At 38.8% G+C, this 20,232-nt stretch overlaps 2 protein-coding genes and 1 long non-coding RNA gene across 3 annotated transcripts; 2 read left to right on the top strand and 1 right to left on the bottom strand.

Moving 5' to 3' along the window:
* The first annotated feature begins 3,952 nt into the window (after positions 1–3,952).
* LOC134660214 (zinc finger protein 90-like) lies at positions 3,953–18,526 on the top strand. Its single transcript, XM_063515940.1, has 4 exons — positions 3,953–4,083; positions 15,360–15,441; positions 17,441–17,575; positions 18,344–18,526. Exons 1-4 carry the CDS (start codon positions 4,010–4,012, stop codon positions 18,524–18,526), a joined length of 474 nt encoding a protein of 157 aa, XP_063372010.1. The 5' UTR covers positions 3,953–4,009.
* Positions 4,164–5,756, top strand: LOC134660254 (putative nuclease HARBI1). The gene has a single exon (XM_063515996.1). The coding sequence runs from the start codon at positions 4,462–4,464 to the stop codon at positions 5,620–5,622; it is 1,161 nt and encodes a 386-aa protein (XP_063372066.1). The 5' UTR covers positions 4,164–4,461; the 3' UTR covers positions 5,623–5,756.
* On the bottom strand, positions 9,823–12,367 carry LOC134660297 (uncharacterized). Its single transcript, XR_010097865.1, has 3 exons — positions 11,821–12,367; positions 11,128–11,225; positions 9,823–9,910 (listed from the first exon to the last, which is right to left on the bottom strand). It is a non-coding gene; the product is annotated as an uncharacterized LOC134660297 (long non-coding RNA).
* Positions 18,527–20,232: the final 1,706 nt, after the last annotated feature.

The following is a 20,232-nucleotide window of genomic DNA, read 5'->3' as shown; positions in this document are numbered from 1 at the left end:
ATGTATGGAGTGAGCACTCTATGTATTTTTTTCTCTATGCTCGAAGCCTCAAGTGAGTGAAACAGTTTAAATAACACTTGTTTCAGAAACTACTCGTACAAAACGAAGCTTCGTGCGAAGACTCTACCGTGCCCGCACTGCGACCTAAAGTTAACTCACGCCGGCGGCCTTCTAGCTCATGTTAATAGGTAAGTTCTCACTGTAATCATCAAATACCCTAAAAACTACTACATTCAATAATCCAATCAATTATCTGACTACTTACAAAAAAAAAAAAATATTTTCTAATGAATATTCACAAAAGTACAGTTTTTACTGACCTCCACACTAGGCAACGCCTGTCCTGTGGAGGAGCTTGACAATTTAGAATACTATCTAAAAAATATATAACAGTAAAGGTAATAATTATAACGTATTTCAGTGAGAGTATTACAAAACTGAATTACACTAGTTTTATCATTTAGAATGTATACAAAGCTAGTCAGCAAGTAATACTGAACACTGTGAAAGAAAAGTAAAACAAACTGAGAAGGAAAAAGAATGACTTTTAACATAATAAAAAGAAATTTAAGTTACTAGTCTAATTTATGATTGTGTGTGTGTATGTGTGGGTGCTTGTGAATGTGGATGTGTTGTGTGTGTATGTGTGTGATTGAGTGCGTATGTTTATGTCCATATGAGTATGAAGGTTTGTATCACTATGGTATCCTTATGAGGTTTTCAGTCTCTGCGTAGGATAGGTACATCAAAGTGTTTAATAATAGTTTTTTTGTTTGAATTACTGAGAATCACAAAAATCTTAACCTATAGTTCGTTTTTTTAGCATTAGAAAGAAGGAAAGCGACCTTGACATGTCTTAATTAAAAAACGCTTTTTAAAAATCAGTAACTACTTATGAAAGCATAAGAATTTAAATGAACGTATTAGATTCAGATTCATAATCGTTACATATTTTCCGTGACTTATTTTTAACACGCTTTTATTAGGTCGACCTGTATGTAACTAACTAATAACTATGTAATGGAATCTTGCAAGTTAAATTTGATCCACTTCCCGGTTTCCGATTGAGTTGAAATTTTGCATACACATGTAAGTCGGGTGACAATGCAATATTATGGTACCATCGAGCTGATCTGATGATGGAGACAGGAGGTGGCCATAGGAACTCTGTGATAAAACAACGCAACCTGATTGTGTTAGGGGTTTTTAGAATTGTCTCGATGAGTATTAGTTGTCTGTCGTAAGAAAAGTACAGTCAGCGATAAAAGCGTGTAACAAAAATGAAATTTTTGCCAAAAACTTATTAAAACGTGTTTTTCAATTAAAAGACACATGAAGATTGTTTACCTTATTTCTAATGCTAAAAAAATGAACTATAAACTAACAACTAACAAATACAAAAACTGTGCACATTTAACACATTAACTGCCAGCGACTCGCTAGGGGAGTTCACTGATCGTAGGCGCTATTCGCTACATACGGTTTTTCCCGTGTTATCGGCTACGCTCGTAGCGCGTAGCTAGCGCTACAAAGACTGTTGCATATTATGTCAGTGGGCGTGGTTACCAAATTATATGTATGTTAGTCTATAAGGTAAAATATATATTATGGGCCTTGTTGCCTGAATTAAGTTTTAAAATAATCACTACATAGTATAAAACAAAGTCGCTTCCCTGTCTGTCTGTATGCTTAGATCTTTAAAACTGCGCAACGGATTTTGATGCGGTTTTTTTTAAATAGATAGAGCGATTCAAGAGGAAGGTTTATGTATAATTTGTGAACCCGTGCGAAGCCGGGACGGGTCGCTAGTAAATAAATAAAAATATAACGGAGATCTTTTCGCTTCGCTCGGTGAATAAAATGAAACATTTCAGGAAGCACAAGGCGGAACCCTCAGAATGCGACGAGTGTGGTGTCTCGTGTCGCAACTCGGAAGCCGTCCGGTACCACAAGGATAATCATAATAAAAAGGTTCGTACAGACACAGAATAGTACTAAGTACAGAAGACTCACTCTAACAAAACGCGTCTGTTACGATCAGCACAGATATGGCCGCTAGGTGGCGACAGCGCCACGCGCGGCTTATGGCTTTCCCCAAAATTGGGGCCTAACGGATGTACTTTTAGCTACCTGTAGCAAAGCGACGAAATCGCGGAGTGAGCCACGCCTGATATGGCGTATACTAGGAAAGTGAAATGAGTACATTATGAATTCGCTACCCTAAAATAATTTTAATTAATTACAGCGTCACCTATGGACTGTATAGGGAACTAAAGTGTCATTCAATAGAACTTGCTAACTCTGTAAACAAACCGCCATACTAAAATTGACACTGAATGTCAATTTATTAGTAACTTTTGTTTACATAGTTAGCAAGTTCTATTGAATGACACTTTATGTACCTTACCAGAGGTATGTACATCGATAAGCTTCTATAAAGTGTCTAAAAGGTCAGATAGATGGCCCGGTTAACTGCACAAGTTAACAAGACTATACCATAGACATACTAAAGCTTGTAATATAAGATAAAGATAACATATAGGTGAACCAGGATCTATTGAGGGTGCGCCATGTTGCGGAATTTCACTGGAACTAATTTTTTCATACTACACTGAATTGTCACCCTATACATGAGAATAACAGCGCCCTCTTGACAATTATCATATATTACTGGTCAGGCTATACACTTTGATAGATAGATTTATTTATTTCTTATTGGAAATTACATGGTATTTAACAATGTCACAATGTTTCCAAATAACATGAATTCACAAAAAGATCGTCAGATTGTAAAGTGTCATTCAATAGAACTTGCTAACAATGTAAACAAAAGTTACTAGTAAATTGACATTTAGTGTCAATTTTAGTATGGCGGTTTGTTTACACAGTTAGCAAGTTCTATTGAATGACATTTTAAACAATAATACATTAAAATAATTAAGAAATAAGTAAAAAAATAAAATACAATCAAATAATCATAACAAAAATTAAAAGTAAAAGTTAAATACAGTAAAATGAAATGTCATATAATGTCAGAGCATAATGAACATACTAAATACAATGTCAAAAATTTACCTATGTATGTCAAAATATAAACTCTAGGTCCATGGGGTCCCAGCGCGCATAAGTTGTTCGCAGAAATCGCGAAGCGTCTGGTTGACGTAACTGGTGACCGAAGAGCTGGCGGCTACCTCGCACAACGTATCAGCATTGCGATACAGCGAGGAAATGTCGCCAGCATCCTTGGTACAATGCCTCAAGGGCCTATTTTAGATTTAAGCTAGTTTTTAATTTCTTTTAGTAATACACTGTATACAGGGTGGCGCATTTAGATCGGTCAGTATGGGAAAATCTGAAACTATAAGACATACGACGATCTCTTCTTAGGAACCATGTCATCGATTTTAGTAACAAGAAAAACTGCATTCATACATTTAATTTTTTTTTTATGTAAAATGTATTGAAAAAAATGGTGGCCATTTCGAAAACATACTAAAATAAATTAAAGGATATGAAAACAATGCATTTTATTCATTTCAGACATCATGTTTCATAGTAACATTTACTGCTTAAGACCTACACAATCGATATCTAAATAGAAATAATTTTAGATTTTTTTTTTCAAAACGTCCGGGTTCGATTCCCGAGCTGAGTACACATTTTTTTTAAATGTATGAATACAGTTTTTCTTGTTACTAAAATCGATGACATGGTTCCTAAGAAGCGATCGTCGTATGTCTTATAGTTTCAGATTTTCCCATACTGACCGATCTGAATGCGCCACCCTGTATATCTTGTTTGTAAATAAATGATTATTACCAACTACCTAAAGTCTATTTTTTTATTCCGTAGACTGAAATGACAGTTAATTGTATGAACATGAAATGTCATTTCATACTATTAACTGTCATTTCAGTCTACCGAATAAAAAAATAGACTTTATGTCCTTTGTTGGCAGGATCAGAACATAGACAACGTGAACTTGGACCTGTTCTGCGTAGAATGCGCCATGCACTTCCCGAGTCGCAGCGCGTACGACACGCACCGGCTCGCCCTCAAACACACACCCAGGGAACAATACTCGTAAGATCCTATTATAGGCTTATCATCATCATCATCATAACCAGGGATGTTGCGGATGCCGATTTTTTGACATTGGACGCGATTCTACGGCGGCCGCTAAACCTCCTAATTTTATTTAGGCGTCGCTAAACCACTTTGCTATTCTATGAGCAGCTGTCATAATCAAATGACAACACCAATTTGAATCTGACGTTTCTTAATTTAGGCGGTCTATTCAATTTAGGTTTAGCTGCTTAAATGCTATTCAGTACATGTCTTTTTTAAACAAAAACATAGAAACGTCAAGCTAAACTGACTAATTTTAGCGGCGAATAAAATAGTCCCGTTTAAAATACGATAACACAAAAAAGTCAAGTTTTGCAGAATTTCTTGTTCGAAATGGATGAAGAATACGTCATAGCTGCTGTGGTGGCCGAAGAGAGGGAGTATGGCGAGGGCGAGGGTGAAAAAATGTATTTGAAGAGGTTGCGAGACGGGTCTAACCCATTTGACCGGTCCGAGCGGAAGTTCCGTAAATTGTTTAGGCTGTCGCGGGCCATGGGCCGTCACGTAGTGGACACTCTGTGTGAAGGCGATGCGCTACGAGCGGGGACGGTGCCACCACATTTAAAGGTCCTAAGTGCACTGAACTTTTTTGCCCATGGCAGCTACCAGACTGCTGTGGGAGAAATTAATATACTAGCTCAAAGTCAGCCAACAATAAGCCGCAGTCTGGCAGATGTGTGTCCTGTTATTATAGAAAGGTTGACCCCACAGTGGATCAAATTCCCAGTGACCAGACTGGAGAAAGACAGGGCAATGCGGGAGTTCCAGGACAATTTTGGAATGCCATATACATTGGGTGCGGTAGATGGGAGTCACATCCCTATACACAAACCCCCAAATAACCACCCTATAGCCCCGGGTAATATTTTCTACAACAGAAAAGGGTTTTATAGTATAAATTGTCAAGTGGTGTGCGATGCCACAGGTCGGATCACTAGCGTAAACCCTAACTTTCCGGGTTCAACCCATGATGCTGCTGTTTGGAGGAGCAGCAATGTGCACCAGCACCTCGAAGGGCAGTATCTTCAGAACCAAGCGATGGAGTGGCTTCTTGGGGACAAAGGCTACCCACTTCTCCCGTGGCTGATGACACCTCATCCTGACCCAGTTGCCGAGTCACCAGAGGCAAGATTTAATAGGTGCCATGCACAGGCGAGAGGGGTCATAGAGATGTGCTTTGGAGTATTAAAAAACAAATTTAGATGCCTTCATCGCCACCGAACGCTGCATTACAGTCCAGAAAAAGCTGCCAAAATTATAATATCATGCTGCACAATTTATAATATGATTAATGAATTAGAAATTAATCATGATTCAGACAGCAGTGACGATTCTGAGAGTGACGAAGACATCACAGATCTAAGTGAAGTAGAGGAGGATGATGAAGAACAGAATGATCCTGAAGATCTCCCACAACAACCAGAGAATGATGTCAATTTTTTTAATGAAGCCCGTGGACGACGTGCATTTTTAATTAATAGATTTTTTAATTGATTAAAACATCAACTGTTTTTTTTATTTGATTTGTCGGCCTGTTTAGCCTAGTTGGTAGTGACGCTGCCTATGAAGCTGGAGGAGAGAAAACATTTGTTCCTGAGACTTGGATGTTTTCTATGTATACATGTCTATAATATATCATCATCTAGTACCCACTACAAGCCTCATTGAGCTTACTATGAGACTAGTTCGACTTGCGTAAAAAAATGCTTTCTAATATTTATGTATTAAAAACAAAGTTAACACTATCATAGTCTTTTATTACTTATTACAATTACAGTTTGGTACATTCCTTCATAACTTATAGTTTAAGTAATATTTTGAAATAAATCTTGCCATCTCTGTGTAAATTAAAATGAGCCTTAAGGCAAATCAAGTTATTGTTTTTCGCTTATTAGGATATGCCTAGAAAAATATTTGAAAGCTGACAAAATGTTCTACATTCTATACTGGAAACAGGTTTTTTTTGGGAAATTTAGACCCATTTGCGGAGCGATATTTCATTCTGATAGCAGTATATAGGTAAAAGTACTGCTATCAGTCTATACCGTCGAGTTCATTATGAGCATTTCCAAGGTTTCAAACATAAATGTACGTAGTAAGGTACAAATACTTATATCTAAACAGATTATTTTAAATATTTATCTGAGCAAGCCTCTCAATAATGCTTAAGCAACTGGAAAATAATAAATGTCTGTATTGTAGAGCAATGGTTCTTAGACATGTTTTATCATTATCAAATCGGTCCAGCCGTTTTTGAGGAAAATGTTGTTCTTTGAAATGAAAATGTCAGGGGCTTACCAACTTTCCTGAGTTGGTTAGTTATTTAAATCATCATCATCATATCAGCTGATGGACGTCCACTGCTGGACGTAGGCCTCCCCTCGTTTCAATATCTAACGTTAAATTTAAATCACAGTTATTTACGAGTGGCACTAGTGCACACATTACAGACTTCCAGGGGTCTCCAGAGCTTCCGGAACTACGTTGTTTTGAGATTGGGGTACCTGCATTTGTCTCTAGCTGTCAATATAACGAATTCTCATATCAATAACCTAACCTAAATTTAAAATTTAAAAAACCCCCGACCAAAAATAACAAACGACCTGATGACCTGAACCGATTTCCACCAAACATAGCTAAGAACACTCTCGACTGATATACCTTTCAAACAAAAAAAAACCGCATTAAAATCGGATCATCCGTTTGGGAGCTACGATGCCACAAGGACACATACACATTTACGCACACAGACACGTCAAACTTATAACACCCCGTCGTTTTTGCGTCGGGGGTTAAAAAGGGTAAGCAGCGCGCTCGTGATTGTTTTTGAAATCAGAATCGTCCACGTGGGCTTGTTTGCCACGGTTGTAGTTTAACCATTTGGGCGCCAACGACGTATATATCCGCACCATCGGTTCAACGCCAACGACGGATATATCGGTCACTGCGACGTGTTTGATATTTTGATGTCATGGCGTGTGAGTGCCACCTATTTGTATTTGACAGAGCGTTGAAAAGAAAAGATTACAATAAAATTAAAATGAAATATCGCTTCCTTACAAATAAAACAAATTATCAATATACAAAATAAAATTACTAAGTATTAACAAATCATTACTGCAGCCTACAGGTCGAAACGCACAGAGCAGGCGCGGAACGGTGCGGCGCGGAGGCGGTTTTGCATTTTTGATCTTTCCGAAACTATCGACTGTCATTACTGCTTCATTTTTTGATAGGACGTCCCCCGGACCGCGTTGGCTTCACCAAAAAACCGTCTCCGCCACGCAACGACGCTGTGCCGCGCTCTGTGCTTTTCAAGCTTACATCATGAATTTAGGGGTCAAGCTGACCTCTCAGGGTCGGGTACTCTTAGGTTGTTTACCTCCTAAGAACCCCAAACTGACAACTAAAATTCCGCTCCATGCAATCTATAATGATTTTAGAAAATAGAATGGCCTACTATTTTCATTTATAGATAAAATGTTTCAAACATAACAATTTAAATAGATAAATTTGATTTCTGGGCCACTTCGTACGTTGTCACAGTGATAATAATAAGAGATCTCTAACAGCTTCAAATTGATTTTCACTGTGACAAGGTACGAAGTGGCCCAGAAATCAATTTGGTCGACCGTACTTGCAAAATTGCAACTCTATTCCGCTTGTTGTTGGTAAATCAAAATGTCACTAGTTTTGCAAGTAAACGCTAGTTTTCCGCTTCACTTTACATACGAACGTAAAAGTACGTCGTTCTCAATTGAAAACAGACCATCAAAGTCAATAAAGATTTGTAGATATATTCTAAAAACGAGTACATGTGGTTTGTCAAAATTTTGTAAAGATATGTTGTTTCAAACTAAACGGAGAATACATTTTGAACAAAAATCATTAAGCTTAGATATGTAGATTGACAACCTCCAATTTTAGCAAAAGCTAGCAAAGCAAAGGAATATTCCCTTTAGAAATATGTGTACAAACATTTAATGACTTGTTGGCTCGTCTTCAAATAAGAACTATGTTTGTATGAAAAGTTGGAGCGAAGAGAAGCCCGAATAAGGGGAGGGGTCAAATATTTTCATACAAAAAATAACAATAAATATCGCTAACTTACTAAAGAAACAACAAATTGGATGGCTCTTACTGTTACTCTAATAGATCTTCGTCTAAATATTCTACCGACTGCCCACCACCATCATTGTTCTGTAAACCACCATGGTTCCTAATAGCCGAGGAAATGGCCTCCCCTGCTACTCTGATGGCAGTGGCTAAGGTCTCTGCTGCCTGTGTTATTGTAGACCGGAATAATTCATGATTCCGGTCTAATGACCCTTGCAGTAATTCTGCTGGTTTGGGCCGCGAAGGTCTTTTCCGCTGTCGTCGTTGCGACGAGGTAATAAATGAGCGAGGAAGAGTACGTTCTGGCCTATGAGAACTCCGCAATTGGGCTGAAGATGATGGAGGTTGAACAGCAGCAGATGATGGCTGGACAGCAATTGGTGGCTGGACAGCACCTGGTGGGTGGTCAGCGACTGATGGCTGGATAGCAATTGGCAGCTGGGCAGCAACTGGTGGTTGTTCATCAACTGGTGCCGGTGTTGAAATTTCAACAGAACCAACCTAAAACAAAGTGACAAGTGCATAAATTTATACTTTATTTACTCGTATACTTAAAGAAGTAGAAAAACCTCGACATTTTTATTTCAAAGTTTAATGTCTCAAAAACATGGCTAAGAACCATCTCCGCGATCAAGACTTTCGATTAAAAAAAACCACACTCAAATCTGTTCATCCGTTTAGGAGCTATGATGGCGCAGACAGACACACACTTACACAGATACACATGTTTAATTTACCTTTGGCTGAATGTATCTCGTAGAAAATCCAAAAAGCCACTTAACAGTTTCTTTATAAGAAAAAATATGAAAATTATCCACTGGGACTTAATCGCGTACAAGTGAAACTGTAATTCAGTTTTCGCCCGCGTAACTGGCTATTACTAGCTGCGCCAGAGGCGCGCACCGTATCGTGCCAGAACGGATGGATGTATTTGGCGTATAGTGTTGGGAAGCCTAAGGTTCTGTAGGTGATGGGTGGATGGATGTCATTCTTTTGTTATAAAATGGGTGCTGACCCTTACTGAGTCTACCAAGAGGTGGAGGTTATTGCCATCATAATTGTATATCCTAAGATCCTAAGCTTTATTAACCATTTGAGGTGCTACAATCCAAGTTAAAATCAGGACCTACATCTTATTATTTAAAACAAGTGCGAGTCGGACTCGCGCACGAAGGGTTCCGCACCACAATGCAAAAAAAAAAAACAAAAAAAGCAAAAAAAAAAAACGGTCACCCATCCAAGTACTGACCCCGCCCGACGTTGCTTAACTTTGGTCAAAAATCACGTTTGTTGTATGGGAGCCCCATTTAAATCTTTATTTTATTCTGTTTTTAGTATTTGTTGTTATAGCGGCAACAGAAATAGGTACATAATCTGTGAAAATTTCAACTGTCTACGGACGGACGGACGGACGGACGGACAGCGAAGTCTTAGTAATAGGGTCCCGTTTTACCCTTTGGGTACGGAACCCTAAAAAAAGGTGACTTACTAGTGGAGTCTCCAGATTGGTAAATCCATCCACTGCAGCTGTTCCTACGACCTCCAAAACCTTAAGTTCTGTGTCTGTCAGTGGGCGAACTAATGCAGGACCTCCACCAGTGCCCTCCGTTTGATCTCTGTATTTTCTGTACTTAGATTTGACCTTCTGTGTCCACTGCGACCAAATCTGCAATTATAAAGGAATTTTACGACATGTAATTTGAAATATGTAGAATGTTTTCTGTGCTTCTGGAAGTATATGAACTCAGGCAACCTTTTTATGTTAATAAATTATCCCCCATAAGCTCGCCTCTCCCCTCCATACAAACATAGTTTCATTCTCAATTTTAAGCAATAGGCAATAAGTATGCTAGATTTTTATGAAACTTTGTGTACAGTCTTAATCGAAAATATTGACGCGGAATTAGCGAATGTAATTAATTAAAAAGTATGCGATGGCCTTAATGGCAAGATCTTATGAGCACACAGATACATATTTTTAAATTTGATTTACCCCCTGATATTTATGTTTAGATTGTATAATAAAAAATATAGCAAATCAATCAATTGCATGTACAAAACTTCATTTCAGTCAAGAATTTTGTTTTATATAAAAATGAGGATATAGCTCTATGTTCATAAGGCAAGGTGAATTCAGCCAAGTTTCAAACTTCAAGAAAGTTCCAGCGTTACCAATATAAACCAACATTTCTTTTTCACTTCATTTAAATTACCCATCACATGATGCTTGTGTTTTGGGCTCTAGATGTTAATAGGCAAATAGTATAATTTAATATCTTCAAACACAAATTCAAAAGAATTTATTTTTTATTTGTTATTTATATTTAGGAGTACCAACAGCTGCAAAAACATGATATAGTCTTAGATAGTAAAACAAACTAAACTTTGCTTTGTTATTTACACTGGTTCTACCTCTAACCCTCTTGTGTGGGATCTTGAAGCATTAGAGAGATAATTCTCATCTGTTCATATTATTCAGAAGCCGATACAATTTATCACATGACCTTAAGACAACTGACACATTTAATATTGCTCCCATGTAACATGTACTTGTGCCTAGGTGCACGCTAAAATCAAGCTTAAATTGAAAAACCATTGGCTGCTCGGCCTGTTTAGCCTAGTTGGTAGTGACACTGCTAATGAAGCTAGAGGTCCAAGATTCGAATCCCGGTAAGGGCATTTGTTTCTGTAGTGAGCAGAAACATTTGTTCCTGAGACTTGGTAGTTTTCTATGTATTTAAGTATATATCTATTAAATATATCATCACCTAGTACCCATAACACAAGCCTTATTGAGCTTACTTAGGGACAGGGACTAGATTGATTTGTGTAAAAAAATCCCCTAATATTTATTTATTTTATTTTGATTCCAACAGTACTTACACTCTGCCACTCCGCCACTGTCCTTCGACATCCGTGACTATTAAGAGTAACAGTTAGGGCCGCCTAAAATGCTGCCACTTTGGGGCTAGCCGTATTTCCTGAAAAGATACACATTTTACCCATACACAAATACATACAATAAAAAAAAAACTTCATGACACAGGTAGTTGATTATAACAAGGTCATTATCATTAACATTACAACTAAACCAATATAAGCCTAGTCAAATAGACCAGTGGGATTTGTACCAGGTGCAAAGGTGTCCATCACTACACAAGTAACATTTCCAATAATTTGATATACAGATTGGTCTTGCCTACTCCTACAAATTATAGTAAGTTGATCTTCCAAGGCTCTTACAACAGAATTTGCAGCTGTTTTCGTGGGTCTGATTATTTTAGCAGCTTCAGTTTCAGCGCAGTGGATGCGGTAAGGCATTGTCGTTACGGTGCTGTGGCGATATTTGTACGGTACCTAAACTTCTCCATTCTCGAAAGTGGTAACCGGAGTTCTGCGTTGGCGTTACATTCAGGTCCCATGGAACACGAACGCAGAACGCCGGTAACGGCTCTAGAGTCGACGGCTAGAACGAACTCGAGACACAATTTGAGATGAAGAAAAGAGGAATTCATTTCTTCATCTCAAATTGTTTTCACCTTATGTCACATCATATTAGTAAATAAACATGCTTACCTCTTGCTAACATCAAGTTAGCATGGAGATGCTCTACGAGCACCTCCTGTTGCGTTTTATTGCTCCGCTTTCGCGACACCGACATTTTCCACGTTTTCCACAAACAAAACCAAACAAATTGGAATACAAACAAGTTTACAAACTTCTTCGTACTTGACAGCAGATTTTTTTAAATGTTGCCTATTAAAATTTGATTAATTATTTTTAATTACATAATTAAAAAGTAACGTTTTAGTGGTCTAAGGTGTGTACACTAGTGTTAAATATATGTAATGGAATAAAATTCATTAAATTATCATATTTCACCCAAAAGAAAATACGATTTTACAGTTTTTATACAGATATCATTCATTCATTCGTTCACTTATTTTTTTAAAGTGGCAACACACTCAATTCAACTTAGAAATTTTAGAATCCGTCTAAAATCTGGCTAAATTTAGTCAGCTTGACGTTCTGGAATAGCACTTGTTAAATCCGCCGTCTAAAATATGATTAAAACTTAGACATTTTAATTTTAGGCTATTTAGGCGATGTGCACGTAGAATCGCGTCCATTGACACGGATTTTTAAAGGCTCACATCCGCGGATGCGGATGTCAAGATAGGTACATAAAAAACTTCAAATATTACATTTTAGTAATTTTTATTTCAAAAAACCGGCCAAGTGCGAGTCGGACTCGCGTTCCAAGGGTTCCGTACATTAAGTCCCACTCACGCTTGACTGCTCATTTCTAATAGGTTTTTTTTTGGCTAATGACTAAATTACCTAGCAGTCTATATTTCGTTTTTTTTTGCATTAGAAAAAAGGTAAACAATCTTGATGTGTCTTTTAATTGAAAGACATGTTTTAAAAATAAGTCACGGCAAATATGTAACAATTATGAATCTAATACGATCTTTTATAGTCTTCTGCTTTCATAAGTGATAGTTATTGATTTTTAAAAAGTGTTTTTCAATTAAAAGACATGTCAAAATCGCTTACCTTCTTTCAAGTTCTTTCTAATGCTAAAAAACGAACTATAATGGGAAACGCCGTTGATAATTATTATTACGACCACACTGGGATTATCTCGACAATCAAATTGTATCAACGGGACTTAGTCGCGTATCTAAGTTTTAAGATTTACCTCCGACGTTTCGAGGACGGCGTTTTCCCCGGCGTTGTGGCGTGGTGTCTCGCGCGGTTAGAAGATGCTGGTGTCAACTTTAGCCAGTCTTCTCCGAGACCACGGGCACAACGCCGTCCTCGAAACGTCGGAGGTAAATATTAAAACTTAGATACGCGATAAGTCCCGTTGTACAATTTAATAATGTGTAAAAATCGTGAAAGTTTAAATCAGTCGTTTGTACTTTCCCGCCAATCCGGATAAAATGCGTCCAAGTCGTTCCGCCATCTTTTCGGTTTGCCTGTCTATGGTGTTCCGCGGGGGTTGGTCTCGGACTGTCTAGAACACAAAATGACTAGTGTAATATTTTGCCTATATCCCTTTTAGTCTACATCCCAAACGGTCTAGAACACAAAATGACTACAATTATTTAGACCTTTATTTACCTACATTTCGTCGGTTTATCTTTACGTTAGCGATGTCGACGGAGCCCCGCTGCCGCGGGGCTTCTATTTCAGTGCGGTTTGGCCTTCGGCCATTTGAAGATGCCTAACGAACCTAACCTACCTATATGTGGTCATTTTGTGTTCTAGACCGTTTGCGATGTAGACTAAAAGAGATAGGCAAAATATTACACTAGTCATTTTGTGTTCTAGACAGTCCGAGATCAAAGCTTCCGCGGGTCCCACTCGGTCCCATAAATTACGATATTTTAGGTAATTACTAACTTATCGGATGACAGAAGCGCCTGGCGTCCGTTGGCTCGTTGGGTGAAAGACACCCGGAAGATTGCAGGTCACTTTCTGGACGAGATTATAGTTCGTTTTTTAGGGTTCCGTACCCAAAGGGTAAAAACGGGACCCTATTACTAAGACTCCGCTGTCCGTCCGTCCGTCCGTCTGTCCGTCCGTCCGTCCGTCCGTCTGTCCGTCCGTCCGTCCGTCCGTCTGTCACCAGGCTGTATCTCACGAACCGTGATAGCTAGAAAGTTGAAATTTTCACAGATGATGTATTTCTGTTGCCGCTATAACAACAAATACTAAAAACAGAATAAAATAAAGATTTAAGTGGCGCTCCCATACAACAAACGTGATTTTTGACCGAAGTTAAGCAACGTCGGGCGGGGTCAGTACTTGGATGGGTGACCGTTTTTTTGCTTGTTTTGCTCTATTTTTTGTTGATGGTGCGGAACCCTCCGTGCGCGAGTCCGACTCGCACTTGGCCGGTTTTTTTTAGCATTAGAAACGACTTGAAAGAAGGTAAGCGATTTTGACATGTCTTTTAATTGAAAATCACTTTTTAAAATCAATAACTATTACTTATGAAAGCAGAAGACTATAAAAGATCGTATTAGATTCATAATTGTTACATATTTACCGTAACTTATTTTTAAAATGTGTTTTTCAATTAAAAGACACATCAAGATTGTTTACCAAATTTCTAATGCTAAAAAAAAACGAAGTATAGCTCAGGACCGGGACAAGTGGCGTACTAGAAGAGTCCTATGATCAGCAGTGGGCGATAAAGGGCTGATATGATGATGATGACTAATATTGAATAATTTTACGCTTTAGACACTTGTTTTAAGTCACTCGCGCGACATGTTTCGGAGAGCCTAGGTCTGCTTTCTCAAGCACTAACAGTGCGAGCAGCGTTCAAGACGGCCGTGTATCGCGTACTGACATGTCGCGCGAGTGACTAAACCGTAAAATTATTCAATGTTAGTATGTCCCACAACAGTTTATATTCGATGGTGACTAACTTAGGCAACTCAAGCCTATATTGCTATACCCCTTCAACGCCTCCACAGAATAAGTAATAGTATTATCATACAGAACGGCCACGCACCGCCCCGCCCCGACTCGGATTACCTCGCCCGTGACAGGCCGCGACATGAATATGTGCGTAAGTCGCTCTACTGAGAACATGACAGAATTCCGTCAGAAACTCAATGACGCGTGTACAGACGTGCCGCGCACACATATAAACGCAAATCATTTTTAGGGTTCCGTACCCAAAGGGTAAAAACGGGACCCTACTACTAAGACTCCGCTGTCCGTCCGTCCGTCCGTCCGTCCGTCTGTCACCAGGCTGTATCTCACGAACCGTGATAGCTAGACAGTTGAAATTTTCACAGATGTATTTCTGTTGCCGCTATAACAACAAATACTAAAAACAGAATAAAATAAAGATTTAAATGGGGCTCCCATACAACAAACGTGATTTTTGACCGAAGTTAAGCAACGTCGGGCGGGGTCAGTACTTGGATGGGTGACCGTTTTTTTGCTTGTTTTGCTCTATTTTTTGTTGATGGTGCGGAACCCTCCGTGCGCGAGTCCGACTCGCACTTGGCCGGTTTTTGATGTATGGCGTGTCCGCCCTGTGACGCCTCTCTACAAGTCTTTGTCGATGTAACAGTCCTAGTGTGTTTCAGCTTCGAATGCCACGTGTGCCTGAAGAAGTTCCCCAGAGACAGAACGCTGCGGCAGCATATAGACATACAGCACCTCGGCCTGGTAAATATAAATAAATAAATAAATATTATAGGACATTCTTACACAGATTGACTAAGTCCCACAGTAAACTCTAATTAGTGGTAAGCGCCGTGGGCCACACATATTGTAGATATTATAGTAATTAGTGTAATAAGTATTACTTGTAGTGGCTGTTTGTTTACCCAAATAAATGAAAAAAAAAACTCAAGAAGGCTTGTGTTGTGGGTACTCAGACACAGGCGCGGCCCGCCTTAAGGAGCGCTTGTGCGGTGCACTCCCATAAATAATCAAAATGAAATTATGGTACCTATTTAATATATTACTATTTAAGATCGATCGTAAAAAACTCAATATATACTTATATTATACCTAAGAACGGATGTAAAAAGTAATGAAATAAATGCATTTGTATTGTATTGTATTGTAATATCTTTATTCATTATAAGTTTATAGACAGCTCACCACTACCTACACGGCGTACTCCTATAATTTCATAGAAATCAAAGGTAACGCGCGAAGCGGAGCGCTTTGGATTGCGCTCCTATGGAAAAAGATTTAGTACATTCGATCAATAGGAAATTCAATAAGAGCGAAAGAGAAGTTTCGCCAGAACTCCGCGCGTGAAACGGAATACATATTTTCTATGAGGGAAGAGGCAAAATCGGTGCGGCGCTCCGAGCCCGGTTGATCTGCGCGCGCATCCCGCGCGCCATGTTGAATATTGTTGTCACTTGTTTCTAAACAGACCTTAGTCAATTTTAAAGTATGTGCGGGAATGCAATTTTGGCTTTTTTTTTCATTCTAAATAATGAAACAAGAGTTTAAACAGTTAAAGTACATAATTTGTTTATTGTGAGGTGGTTAAAAATGAATGAATGTAACGTGAGAATGTGAAAAAGTTTACAAAATCGACTCGAGTTAAATTATGGACGACCTTGAACTTTCGTAGCAATGTTAGTCGAAAACAAAAACTTATATATTTTTTAAATCAGATCAATATGCAAAAACACCGTGGTTGTGTTGTGTGAATGTGATAAAAGTAACTAGCTTATTTTGTTTTTCGTTTTACCTATATGTTTTGTGTTTGGCGCGGGCGCAGGCGACGGCTGTGCGGTGAGTTTGTTTAGACCGAAACAGGTGTGTTAACAATTTAACACATCTTTCCATAAAATTTAAATAAAGACATTATATCCATTTGTAAAATGAACTGCAGTTGGCGTCTATCGGTCGTCAAGATATTCGTAATACCGAAAATCTATGAGAGAGTTCAATGACCGGGTGGACGGAAACCGACATCTAGGTACTTTGCGACGGTTAATTGAATGTGTAGGTTTAGTTTTTGTTTTTTATTGTGAGTGAACACCCATAATACATAGCTACCAGCCGCCTCTGCTCAGACAACGATATATATAATACATATACAAATACATAAATACATAGAAAACACCCAAGATTCGGGAACAAATATCTGTGCTCATCACACAAATAAATATACCATAAAACCTCCCAACTATAGTCCAGTACTGCCAGGGTTCGAAATTATCCAGAGACTTCTCCGAGACCACGGGGACAACGCCGTCCTCGAAACGTCGGAGGTAAATCTTAAAACTTAGATACGCGATTAAGTCCCGTTGTACAATTTAATAATCGTGAAAGTTTAAATCAGTATAAGTAGTCCAGATAATTAGTCTTTGATAATTATCGCGATAATTAGCAAAGAGTATAATTATTATCTTGTAATTATCCGATAAATATCGGATAATTATCCCAGGTATGGATGCCTATAATTATTTCCTTTGTATTCTCTGATAGTAAAAAAATGCCGTTTTTTGCTAAAATATATCTTGGCAAACGTTGTGCTATGTTAGCGAACAGTTTTCATAATAATTGGGACTCGCAAAGTTCGCATCTCATGCCGAATATTCGGCGCTACGACCGAAAGAGGGGCCGAATATTCGGTATTCGTCCAAAACCACTAATCGGGGCATCTCTAATCGTAATGTACTCTATCCTGTTTCAGAGAAAACACAAGTGCAGTGTTTGCGGCAAAGTGTACGCGCGCGAGGCTATTCTGCGACAACACATGAACACCGCACATGAGAAGCGCACGACGCGAGCCTCTCACGTGTGTGACGTGTGCGGGAAGGCCTTCAAGGTAACCTGGTCTCCCTTATACTGGCGGTTACTCGACATACACAGTTGGTTGCCCGACTTATACTGTTGGTTGCCCGACATATATGTTAGTTACTCGACTTATACTGTTGGTCACCTGAGTTATACTTTTGGTTGTCTGACTTATACTGCTGGTTACCTGACTTATACTGTTGGTTGCCAGACATATATGTTAGTCTTCGACTTATACTGTTGGTTTACCAAATTGTACTGTTGCTGTCTCTACTTATACTGTTGATTACTCGATATACACCGTTGGTTACCCGTCTTATACTATTGGTTACCCGTCTTATACTGTTGGCGCCTGACTTAATACCAAAGGGTACGCGCGCAGGGAGACCCAAAAATAAACATTCGGTAAACTGACCGTACAGTTGGTAACTTAACATAAAATGTGCCATTTCCAACCACAATGGTACTTTTGTCGGCTGTCAATAAGGTGCTATTTCCATATAGCTTCAATTTGAAATCAACCTTATCAACATCCGACAATGTGAGTAGTACCTTCTGGTTGTAAACGTTACAAATACTATTACGAGGGGTGGTTGAAAAGTTCGCAGCCTTAGAAAAAAAAATGAAAGAGAATATTATTAAAGCAAATGTTAATTAATAATCGTTAGTAATGGCGGCAATATTTCAACTGCCAAAGAGGCGGGGAAAAAAGTAGCATAGTTTTTTTTTCTTTTTTTTTCTAGCTTCGGCCGTCAATATTTCAGCCTCCCTTCGTATTAATGCTAATGTTTGTCGACAGGCGAAAAGAAGTCTGACTGAGCACCTGCTCACACACCAGGGTCTCCGACCGTACCAGTGCAAGCTGTGCCCCGCCACCTTTTCCTACAATGCTGCCCTCTACAACCACACCAACGCGAAACACCTCCAGAAGAAGAGAAGGAAACATGGCAAAAAAGAGACGGACAGTGTACAAGAAGATTAAAATAAATATGTAAATTGTATGAAAAATAACCGAAAATGCTTTCAAAACGTGTCATGATATATCAAAACCTAGCCTCACGTGTCGTTTATGATGATTCTTAGCGACAGTTTAACGAAAACAGTGAATGGAAATCCATAGATGCTGTAACATGGGAGAGAAACCATACTAGTGCGAAACATGCAAAAACAAGACAGACAAGAAAAGTGAGTTACTAACGCACCAGGGCCTTGGACAGTACCAGTAGAAAGCAGTGAAAACAAGTTATCCAGTACAATAATTTTAATAAATTAGTTTTCGAAATAAAAAACATGTTTTTTGACTTGCAACTTGTTTGTCGCTCCTATATATTTAAAGATTATTTACAATTAATAAATACAATTTGATTTTTAAATAACATTTCTACTCGCATACAGAAGGAAAGTTAAAAGCCATTACAGACGGCCGCACTGGACAGTGATCGTGTGTAAGGTAGTCCGCCGTACGTCCGTCAAGGACGCAGCTATAAGTGAAAGCGAAAAAGAGATATTTTGACCGCACCAAAGTCGCGGTCCGGTACGCCCGTCTGTAAAGGCTTTTAGATGAGAGAATAGAATAGAAACGCGTTTATTACGACAGATATGACCGCTAGGTGGCGCAAGCGCGCGCAGGCGTCCGTTCCGTAGCGGTGCGCGGCAACTACTATGGCTAGACACCAAAATTGGTGTGGGCATGTACTTGTTGGTACTTGTAACGACGCGACGAAATCGCGGAGTGAGCCACGCCTGGTGCACGGTCCGGCACACGTTCGATCGTGTGTAAGGTCATAGAGAAAAAAATACATAGAGTGCTCACTCCATACATCAGTTTTAGTACCAAAAAGACTATTAGCATCTAGCATCGAGTAGCGGAACTATCAGTACTGCTACTTGACAATAGATGTAGCCACCGACCGGAAAGTCTTATGCTGTTGAGACAAGACTTTCCGGTCGGTGCTACATCTATTGTCAAGTAGCAGTACTGATAGTTCCACTACTCGATGCTAGATGTAGACACTGAAATTAATAGTCTGAACTGATGTATGGAGTGAGCACTCTATGGTAAGGTGTTCCGCTGTACGTCTATTAAGGACGCAGCTATAAGTGAGACGCACGTCTGTAACGGCTTTTAGTTGAGAGTGAATGACGTCGATGAAGGGATGTGGTACTTGTAGTGATGCGCCACTCGGGTTTAACACATTCAGTGCCGAAAACCCGACTGTCGGGTATTTTATGATTTCGTTCCCAGGGCGGACGACCCGATAGTCGGGATCGTGGTACTACAGCTTTATATGACGAAAGTGTGGCCTGGCGCGGATGTCTTGTTTGCCTGAGTGGCTACGAATGTGTTAACCCTTAAATGCATAATGATGTATATATGCATCGTATATTTGATGGTCCGTGGCTCAATATGCAGCTATCCAAAATAAATGACAATGAGTGATATCATAAGAAAAACTAATCCGGTTTCCGATTTTTTATATAAATTTACGCAATATTTTAATTTATAAAAATTACATTCGTTTTAAGACGATATGTCAGAAAATTTAAAAAAATCATAATTTGATGATTTTTAGTATGTGATATTGTATGTTTTTTTGGGTTTAGTAATTATTTTATATTTAAAAACTCTATCATAGGTGTATCACAAATAGTGTACCTTTCTGATGATAGTAGTATTTACCATATATC

This window comes from Cydia amplana, chromosome 26 (genome assembly GCF_948474715.1).
Source record: "Cydia amplana chromosome 26, ilCydAmpl1.1, whole genome shotgun sequence".
NCBI classification, from domain to species: Eukaryota; Metazoa; Arthropoda; class Insecta; order Lepidoptera; family Tortricidae; genus Cydia; species Cydia amplana.
This window is presented reverse-complemented; position numbering and strand designations above follow the sequence as displayed.